The 10,668-nt window shown below is 50.0% G+C and overlaps 1 protein-coding gene across 1 annotated transcript; it reads left to right on the top strand.

The window, feature by feature from the left end:
- Positions 1 to 431: 431 nt before the first annotated feature.
- Positions 432 to 2,076, top strand: ASPRV1 (aspartic peptidase retroviral like 1). Its single transcript, XM_046661618.1, has one exon. The coding sequence runs from the start codon at positions 447 to 449 to the stop codon at positions 1,476 to 1,478; it is 1,032 nt and encodes a 343-aa protein (XP_046517574.1). The 5' UTR covers positions 432 to 446; the 3' UTR covers positions 1,479 to 2,076.
- The last annotated feature ends 8,592 nt before the right edge of the window (positions 2,077 to 10,668 follow it).

The following is a 10,668-nucleotide window of genomic DNA, read 5'->3' on the forward strand; positions in this document are numbered from 1 at the left end:
CCCAGGGAATCTTATGGGATTCCATAGTTGGTTTAGAATGCACGAGAAACATCTACCCTATGCCTCACACATAGTAGGAGTGCAATAAATGTAAGCTCCTTTCCTTTAATTGTTCTGTGGTCACTTTGGTTTGAGGGCAAGAGGGCTTTCCCAGTCTAGAAGCTGATGGGCCTCCGGTCCCTGCCTCCCCCTCCCTTCTCCAGCTGATGCAAACCCCTGAGTGTCATAATGTCCGCCGTGTCCTCATCTGTTATGATGGGACACAGGCTGAGGAGGGTACCTGGGTAGGCTCCCTCTGAGTGAGGCTGACCTTTCCTGCAACGTGGGCTGGCCTGCGCCATTCCCGTGGATGGATGCAGAAGGGTGAGGCACTGATCCTGCTAGTTGGGCAGGATGCTGGCTGGAGGGCGGGACGAGGAGAGGTGGAGCTTCCAGAACAAAGGAGAATGAGGAGCCCTGGGGGCTCAGCCAAGGCATCAAAAAGGCTCTGTAGAGGGAGCAGGCCACAGCAGCTGCCCGCCTCTGCACCTAGAAGTCGGTCAGACAGCTCTCGCCCGGTCCCTTCTGGCTGCCCGAGGCCGGCCACCTTAGCAACACTGTTTAGAGCGGCCTTGTTCTCCAGCGTGATTGCGCCGACACTGCTCTGGGGCTTTCTCTACTTGGCGTGCGTTGCTGCTGCAGTTCCAGGGGAGAGAAGAGGGATGGCCGAGAGCGGAGCCAGGAGCCGGGAGGGCCACCGGGAGCGTACCTTCGTGCCGGAGCCTTTTGATGGAGCTAATGTAGCCCCAAACCTCTGGCTGCACCGCTTTGAGGCCATAGACAACCTCAACCATTGGGACCATGGCACCAAGCTACGGTTCCTGAAGGAGGCTCTCAGGGGAGACGCCCTGGAGGTCTACCATGCACTTAGTCCTCAGGACCAGGGGGACTATAGGGCTGTGAAGGAGACTCTCCTGAAGGCCTTTGGGGGGTCCGGGACTGCCCACAGCCACCTGCCCAAGGAGATCGTCTTTGCCAACAGCATGGGCAAGGGCTACTACCTCAAGGGGAAGATTGGCGGAGTGCCGGTGAGGTTCCTGGTGGACTCTGGGGCCCAGGTCTCCGTGGTCCACCCAAGCTTGTGGGAGGAGGTCACCGATGGCGACTTGGACACCCTGCGGCCCTTTGAGAACGTGGTGAAAGTAGCCAATGGGGCCGAAATGAAGATCCTGGGCATCTGGGATACAGTGGTGTCCCTGGGCAAGCTGAAGTTGAAGGCAGAGTTCCTAGTGGCCAACGCAAGTGCTGAGGAAGCCATCATTGGTACCGACGTGCTCCAGGACCACCAAGCCATCCTGGACTTCGAGCATCGCACCTGCACCCTGAAAGGGAAGAAGTTCCGCCTTCTGCCTGTTGGAGGGTCCCTGGAAGATGAGTTTGACCTGGAGCTCATAGAGGAGGAGCCCTCGGAGGAGGGGCAGCAGCAGCTCTCCTGTTGAGAAGCCCCTTTTCCTCATCCCCAAACATCAGTGGGAAGACCCACCACAGTGGAGGGGAAGGGCACAGACCCTCAGGGGTCACTGGGTTTGGCCAACCCTCTAAAACCAACTCTTGCCTTCCTCCTCCCACTCCTCTTCCCTCTGCAGGGGCCTTGATTTGCCCCTGGTGGGGGAGGCTTCCGTTTGAAAAGGCGCAGGTGAGGGAGAGCGGCCGACTTTCTCAGAGGGAGGGAGGGTCCTTATGTTTGTCAAGCTGCTATCGTTGGCAAAGACTCTCAGGCTAAAAGAAGGTTCCAAGAAGGCTAGAGATGATTGTCTTTGAGAGAGGACTGGGGACCCCTTCAGATCCCCTGAGATGTAGCTCAGTGACCTTCAGGTCCATGCAGCCTATCTCAGCTGGGCTGGGTCCTGGCTGCAGGGTCCTCACCAGCAACACCCAGCTCTCACAGGTGAGGGTCACCGCGGCCAGGGAGTCCTCCCTGTTGAATCTTCTCACCTGCATCATCTGTTTCCTTCTGTCATTTGCTTTGAAATGCATTGAGCCTTATGTCAATAATTCATTACTTCAAAAACCAATAAAGATTGACTCATGGAAAAACCACGTAATGTGTTACTTGGGGAACGGATGTGAGAGGGTGGGAAAAACAGTAAATGTCAAGGAGAGGGAAGATCCAAGTATTTACTGAGTGCCTAGCCTGGAGGTTTGAGACTGTATATATATACAGGGACTATATCTCTTGGGTTTTCTATGACAGCCTCAATTTAAAATATTTTGACTTGTTTCCTCCATAATTCCTGTCATCATTTCTAATCTAATGATGATTCCTCTAATCATTTCAAACTATAATATTTTAGCATCCAAATTGCCTCTTATACCCAAAAGTGACCCTAAAGTTATTTGTGAGGTCTTAATTGGGGATTTGAGAATTATGGTTACTGTAGGCAAAGGGGAAAGGATCTGACTGGCAAATAGGTTCTTACAGCTGCTTGGGAGCCGGGACGTGGAGGCAGACAGCAAGGCCGGGCACATGTGTTGACCGGCATGGGGCAGCCCAAGGGAGCTTTGGAGGACAGAGGAGGAGACGGCAGCAGGCGGCTCTGGTGGCAGGAGGATAGTTTCTTCCTGGAGGGACTTGGCATGGACTCGAGACTAGTGAGGCAGGATGGAGTGGGGAGGACCGCCCCAGATCTGGGAATGCGGTGTTCATCTCTTTAAGGGGTCTACCTCATATTTGCTTCCAAGTTCCTGCCTCTTTCTCTGGAACTCAGCCAGGCTGCGAATCTGGAAAGGAAATTCTGCAGACAAAAGGGATCTGCAGGGAGACTGGGGGGCGCAAAGCTTTTCAAGCTTTGGATGGGAGGCAGGAAGGGCCATCTTCTTCTTCTTTTTTTTTTTTTTTTGCTAAGGAAGATTCACTCTGAGCTAACATCCATGCTAATCTTCCTCTATTTTTTAGTGTGTGAACCCCCATGGCTATGAACAGAGTGGTATAGGTCCATGCCTGGGAACAGAACCTGGGCCACCCAAGCGGAGTGCACTGAACTTAACCACCAGGCCACTGGGGCTGGCCCCCATCTTCATGAGGGTGAGATGAGCTTCTTCTGGAAGTTTTCACCTGGACATCTCCAAGGGAAAGACAAACAGCCTGAGCCGGAGGCAGAGGTGGGAATGAGCCTTCTTCCCAGGAAGCCTCTGGGGACTTGACCCTGGACCTCTGGAAGCTGATCTGAGCCAAGAGCAGCCGCTCCTCCCTCGGATCCCAGCTGTGATTCTCCTGAGAACTGAGGCACCCGCTCTGCCCCTAATCCTCATGATTACTGGAGCCCCTGTCCCTGGGCAGCCAAGCATCTTAACAGGAATTAGCTCCGTCAGCCCCAGGGCACGTGGCATGATGGGAGGCGCTAGATCAGGAGGAAGTCTTTTCCCAGGAAAGTGAGGCCTGGAGACAGGGAGGGCCCCCCAAGAGGCCGTGCTGTGGAGGTAGGAAAAGCAGGGAGAAACTGGAAAAGACGGTCTCCTCGAGTCTCCAGGTCATGTGTCCTCCTTCTCAAATCTGTTTTTCCACCACTAACAAATGTGGCTTCTCTCCTAGGCCAAACCCTCCCCTGAGGGGACAAACCAGGTGGCACCTCCCTGTGACCTATTTTCCTTCAGATCCTAACCACAGGCCAGGTTGAAGGAGGGAGGGTGTGGGGTGGGTGGGTCACTGGGCGGCAGGCGGGGGTTGGGGCATTGAGTGCCAGGCCAGAATTCCAGGGCAACACCCGCAGTGTTCCCTCTCTGCCCTTCCCCACACACGGCTGGCTGCGGAGGCTTGTCGTGGGAGAACAGGAACCAGGGGACCCGTGTCCCAGCCTCAGAGACTCTTTTTCCCCTGTTCTTTGTGAGGAGAGCCTGGCTGAGCCACCAGGCTCTCCGCCAGCTCTCTCTCCTAGAAGAAAATGAGTGCCGGGTGGGCCCGGCGAGAGGAGGGGGCTGTGTGTGGCACAGGCCCCGTGGAGGAAGGAACCAAGTGGTGGCTGTTACTGGAGACAGAGTCAGGCTTAAGACAGGCGCTGCGCGTGTGTGAGGGGGTTACCAACGCAAACGTGAGAAGGTGGAACCTGGGCCCGAGGGTGCTGAACGCCGCTCTCCTGGGAGCAGAGTTTCAAGCGGGGGAGCCCTGGAGAGCAGCCAGGAAAAGTGGGTTGCAACCACATTGCGGGGGGTCTTGAGGCCTGGGTGAGGAGTTTACACTTGATTTGCATGCGTGTTTGAACCGTGGAGGAGCAGGAAGATTCACCTGGTTTCTGGGTATTGGATTGCGTGCGTAAAGCAGCAGCAAAGACTCCAGCTTGGAAGCCATGGCAGGATCCAGACTTGGGGGTGAATTTGAGATGATGGAAAGCAGGAGATGGACGCAGGCAACAATGTAAAGGTCTGATCCTGGCTGCACATTGGAATCACTGGGAAGATCCATTAAGCCGGTTCTTCCTGTGGTCCTAATGTGCAGCCAGGCTGGGAACCCCTGGCCTAAGTCCCAGCTGTATCTACCACCCTGTGACCCAAAGGGTGATCCCTGAACCCCCAGGAAGGCAGCAGGTCAGAAATGCTCCCCAAACCTGCACCAGAGCCTGCGCTGAACAAGATCTCCAGGGGATTCTCATGCACACGAATGTTTGAAAAACTCTGACCTAGAATGTTCTGGTACCTCTGGTTAAGGGCCAACTCACGGCCCCCACAAGACCCCCTCTACACTAATAATGACCACACACCGGATGCCTACTAATGCCCCGACTATTCTAGATAATTCTTCATGCTTTTATCCAGCAAACATTTATTTTATTTTTAAAAACTTTTGTTTTGAAATAATTTCAGACTTACAGAAGAGTCACAAGAGTAGTACAAAGAATTTCCATGTGTGCTTCTCCTCGTCCCCGAGTAGGAACCTTTACCAGTTAAGTTGATCATTCTCTCTCTCTCTCATCTTCATCTTTCTCTGCATCTACATGTAAATGAACTGTTCGGAAACTGCAAATATGATACACATTTACCTCTAAATACTTTAGTATTTATTTCCCCCGAAATAAGGATTTCTTTTATATGACCACAATATAACAATCAAAATCAGGATATTAACATTGATATAATATTACCATTATCTAATCTGCACACCTTATTAAATTTTACCAATTATCCCAATAATGACTTTTATAAGCAAGAGAAAACAATTGTTTTCTGGTCCAGGATCCAATCCAGTCACACACTGCATTTAGTGGCCCTGTCTCTTTAGTGTCCTTTAATATGAACAAGTCCTCAGTCTGTCTTTGACCTTCATGACCTTGATGTTTCTGATGAGGCCTGGTCAGTTATTTTGTAGAATGTGAATCTATGTTTGGGTGACTGATGTTTTCTCAGGATTAGATTCAGGTTATGTGTTTTGGGTAGAAATACCCAGAAGTGATGTGCTGTCCTTCCCAGCGCATCATATCAGGAGGCACAGGATCCCTGTTTGTTCCATTACTGGTGATGTCAACTTGAATCCGTTGGTCAGACTGGTGTCCGCCGGGTTTTTCTACTGTAAACTATTTTTCCTGTGTCTGCTGGGTTGCTGCTCTGAGACCACACGAGTAGCCTGTTTCTCGTCAGTCACCCACTAGATCCATCCACGATCCCTGCCCGCCCATGGTGATTTTCTAATTCTACCCTTCTGCGTTTATGAGCTGGTGCTCAGCTCTAAAGAAGAGCTTTCCCTTTGATTTATTTATTATTTATTTACATCACTGTAGACTCACAGACTCTTATTTGATGATTTATACTCTTTCTATCATTATTTATTTTGATGTTCAAATTGTTTTAGATTGGCCTTACGAGGCTCTTCAAACTGGCTCCTGTCTTCCTGGGACGTGTCCCCATCATAATCTGAGCCCTTCCTTATTTTCTGTCACCAGATATCCCAGGTTCATCTCGTACTTTCCCTGCACTGGCCCTGGGACTGGCCATTTCTCCCAGGACCCTGATTCCTTTTGGCGGAGTCCGATATTCAGAAACCAGCATCTGGGTGTCAGGTGTACTCATTGCTACTGGAGTGTCATTATCCCTAGGTCCTTTCAGAGGTCAGAGCTAAGAAAAAAAAAGACATATAGCATATCTATATATGTTTCCATATCTACCTCTCTAAATATGTTAAAATATGAGTCCATATGAATACCTACAATTCCAGCACCATAGGGTTTCTTCTAAACTTCCCCCTTTCCATATTTGCAACTTTTTTCTCCAACAGTGAGAAACCTGGCTCCCGGTTACTTATTTGCTCAATCCTAGAATACCCAGAGAGTAGTTTCAGAATTGCTAAGCCATGTGCCTATGAAAAACAAACCTAGAAGCAACCAGTTATTAATCACCTACTCAGTGCCAGGTGTGGGTGGTCCTTGTTAGCAAACAAGAGAAATTATGAAATCAGACTGTGGTTATCTGGAGGAGAGCTAAGGCTCCCAGGTGTGCAAGGCTTTAGGTGCTAGGCTGAAGGTATTACTTTATCTTGAGGACTCAATGTGTCAATCAGGAGGGCAGCTGGAGTCAGAGACCCAGGGCCACAAGTCCTTCTCTTGTGGCGATGCTGAGGAAGTAGCCAACCTCTTGCCCCAGAGAGGTGACCTGGCCTGCCCAGATGGTCCTCAGCCACTGAGGAGACATGGAGGCAGCTGTTGGAGCTGACGCCACCACACATTCCAGTCTCATCAGTCACTGTCCCATCCAGAGTCCATGGCTGCCAAGCAGCCCTGGGGAATGCATGTGGCTTCCCTGGCCAGGCTGCGAGGAGGGCAAACTCTGATTGGGCCACTCTGACCACCCACTCCACCCAGCTGTTCTGTTTCTCATTGTGGGTTCATAAATTGATTCTCAAGTTCTGACTGCTCAGGTCTCTTGGGCCAGCCTCCCCCAGCCTGGACTGAGGTGAAGTCTCCAAGGCACGTGTTGCCTGCGGGACTCTCCTGGGGCCAGCCGTGGCCTGCCCTGTGTCCGTGGGCTCCTAGTCGAGTGTCTTCCTGCACCTGGGAGTGCGTGCAGTGAGCCCAGCCCTCTAGGGGTTTACAGTCTGCGGAGGAAGGCAGCCAGGCACAGGAAGTGGGCCTGGGACTGGCCAGGTGCTGTGTCCTCTCCTGCTCCCATCTGTGCAGGGGTGGGGGCACAGGGAGGGTCACGTGGTAGGGGTGGGGGTCAGGAAAGGCTCCACACAGGATATCTTCTTTTTTTTTTTTGAAGATTGGATTGGCACCTGAGCTAACATCTGTTGCCAATCTTCTTTTTTTCTTCTCGCCAAAGCCCCCCGGTACATAGTTGTATATTGCAGTTGTGAGTGCCTCTGGTTGTGCTGTGTGGGACACTGCCTCAGCATGGCTTCATGAGCAGTGCCACGTTCGTGTCCAGTCTCCAAACTGGGGAAACCCTGGGCCACTGAAGCGGAGTGCGCGAACTTAACCACTCGGCCATGGGGCCAGACCCCACAGAGGATATCTTTAAGCCAAGTCTTGAAAGATAAGTGACCATTTCCCAAGAAGACGCTGAGTGGAGGGAGGAAGGAGAGGCAGGCAAGGACCAGCTGGGCTGGTGCCAGCTAACTGGGTGACTGAGTGTCCGGGGTAGACAAAGGGCCAGGTGTGAGTTCCTGTATGACCTTTGAGGAAACTCCAGAAGGCCAAGGATAGCCAATGCCGGATTTCTTCAGCTCTAAGATGCACTCAATTAAAAAAATACCTTATAAATTTAATAATATTTTTTCGAGAAAGAAAAAATAAACCCTGTAAAATAAGTGTATATACCAATGGTATATCCTGATTTAAGAAGCAGTAAAAAATTCTGCATGGGGGAGATGGTGGTGGTGATGGGTGTAGATCCTAAAGTAGAGAAAATACTTGACTTTATCTCAAGTATCAACTCTGATCCATGCAGCTGTCCAGTGGGAGGTGCTGCAAAGGATTCTGGGACTATGCTCAGACATGGCCAGAAAGATGCCATGATTGATTAGCAATGTCTGCCCTGGGAGCAAGTGTGGAGAGTCAGCACCAGCTTGCTTGGCTGTGTGCAATCAGGGACCTTCATTCTTAGGTAACAAGGAGCCGTGCAAGAGTTGTAGGCAGGGAAGTGACATGATGACATCTGCATTTGTAACACATCTGAGCCTCAGTCCACAAACTCAGAGATGTGTGAGAAATATATTAAAATGTTTTTCTTAAATTAAAGCTAATTACGTCCAACTCTGCGTCCCCATTCAGCCACTGTGGAGACAGTCACTCAGTCATTTTGGGGGCTTGTTCTTCTTTGGATTGGGGAAAGGTCCCAGAATCTTAGGCAGCACTGACTCATTGTGGAGGGGGAGGAGCTGTAGGTCATGGATGCCCAGGCGCACTGTTACCACGGAGATGTCCATGTCCCTGTTCACACAATCCCTTTAGGCCACACGGCTGTGCTGTCTTCTGTGCCACACATGGGGGCACTAGGAGCCCAGGTCTCAGATCCTGCCTTCCTAGGGACGCCAGGAAGCCCCTCCCTGGGATATCCTGCCGCTTCATGGGGGTGAGGCTGCCAAGTGGTGTGTGGGTGCCTGTTCTCTCCAGGACTGACCACCGTCCATTCTGTCCAGCCAGATCTGCTCTCCTCATCTCCTGTACGTTCTGACGCCACCCCACACCTCCCTGACCAGGGCATCTGAACATTTTCTCGTTCATGGGTTTAGGCAGGTACAAAAGATGGTGAAGAAAAGTGTCTTACACCTTACAGGCAATACTGGCTTTTGGCCCAGGAACGTAAGAGGGCCCTAAAAGGCCTGGCCACTTGCCTGAGGCAGAAGAATCAAGAGCAAAAGCACATGTTAGTATCTTCATGTCCCACAGCCCCTGGATGGGCACAGGGAACAAGACTGCACGGAGGGAGGTTGTCTGGTGGGGAGTCCGCGCTGGCCCAGGTGAGTCCTGAAGGAGCTGAGCAGGCTCAGTGGGGAAGGGGACTGATTTCCGAGGTGACACGGAAAGGACTCTGGGCATCAGTCAGGGTGTGAGAGAGGGAAAGACTAAGGCAGCGATCTTAACGGGGGCGGGTTTGCCCCCAGGGCACATTTCACAATGTCTGGAGACATTTTTGGTTGTCATAACTTCAGGGAGGGGGGTCAGTAGAGGCCAGGGATGCTGCTCAGTCTCCCACAATGCACAGGACGCCCCCCAGCCCGCCCCTTCACTCCCGAGTGCTCCAGCCCTGAATGTCAACAGTGCCAAGGCTGAGAAACTGGCCTGAGGTGACACACAGGGTGCTGATTTAGCAACTTCTTTCTGTGCCACAAAACCCCTGTAATGTAGGTTTTACCCCCATTTAACAGATGGGGAAACTGGAATCAGGAGAGGGTAGTTTGCCCAAGGTTACTCAAACGGTAAATGGCTGAACCGAGGTTGGAGTTTAGGCCTGCCTGACTTCAGAGTGCTCGGTTCAGTCTGCTGGAGCAGTCTGGACAGACAAAGATTTGGTAAAAATGGATTTAGGTTGTTTTCATCTACTATAAGTAGAGTAAGGCACGACAAAGTGCGTGGAAATGAGTTTGAGAAGCTGCGGTGTCCAACAAATGGGTGGGTCTTGGTTAATTAAACAGTGTGTAAGGGATTTATAAAACCCATGAACTTATTCACTGTGGTTGGAAACATTCATTGTTTTTATCAACTTACGAAATTTAAAAATTCACAAAAACCACCAAACAAGTAGAGGAGATATAATTGGCTGAAAATAAACTGGGAGGAAAAAAAAAAAATCTCTAAAACCTCCCCCAAATTCCAGATCTTTTTCTTTGATTGTTACTTATTATTGCTTGGTTAATTTTTTTTTTGTTTAAATTCCTTTTAAAGCTTTCGAAAAAGAAAAGGAAGAAAACTGAGTGCTTATTTTAGAAAAACCCCAAAATTAGGTCAGTCCAAAAACATATAAAGAAACTTCATGATGAACCTTGTACCTACGCTGGCTCCCTGGGACAAACATGGCTCATTTTCTCAGACCTTTCTCTGTCGACATTCATATGGATGTATTTTTCATCATTGTTTCTTTCTCTTTCGCTCTTTAATTCTCGTTTTTTCTTTCTCCCTTTTTAGGCAAAATAGAATTATAATACGTCACGTTTATGTTTTATGCACTTTTATCTATGTGCACATTTCACAATAAATTTTTTAAAATGAACAGAATTAAAACAGTTGGCTAAAATATTAACCAGAAATTTAAAGCAGAGGGTAAAACTCTTCTGAAATTTAAGCAAAGTACTTGAAAAGGCACAGAGGGATTGCATTGTTTTCCCTCCAACTTGTTCTCAACCAAATTGTTTTCTGTCATCAAATTGCTTTTGGTTTTGACCAAGTCATCTGGATTATTCTAAAGCCCAGGCATCTTCTGGGACCCTCACTGCCTGCCTTCCTACAACTCTGATGGTAATAAAATTCTTAATTTGTAACAAAAACCTCACTCCCTGTTTCTCCACCTGCCGTTGGGGCACATGACATGGGAGACTGTTGTCCTGCCTCAGCTCTGAGCCTGAAGCTTATCTCTGTCTCTTATTCATTCACTCATTCATCCATCCATCCTTCTGTCCGTCCATCCATCCATCCATCCACAAATGTTTCCCGCTGAGCCCCTGCTATGTGCCAGGCAATGTTCTAGATGCTGCAACTGAGCCACCAC

The sequence above is a fragment of the Equus quagga genome, chromosome 5 (assembly GCF_021613505.1).
Source record: "Equus quagga isolate Etosha38 chromosome 5, UCLA_HA_Equagga_1.0, whole genome shotgun sequence".
Lineage (NCBI taxonomy): Eukaryota > Metazoa > Chordata > Mammalia > Perissodactyla > Equidae > Equus > Equus quagga.

Coding starts and splice junctions, on each gene's coding strand:
- ASPRV1 (XM_046661618.1), top strand. CDS start 447: ATGAGGAGCCCTGGGGGCTCAGCCAAGGCATCAAAAAGGCTCTGTAGA.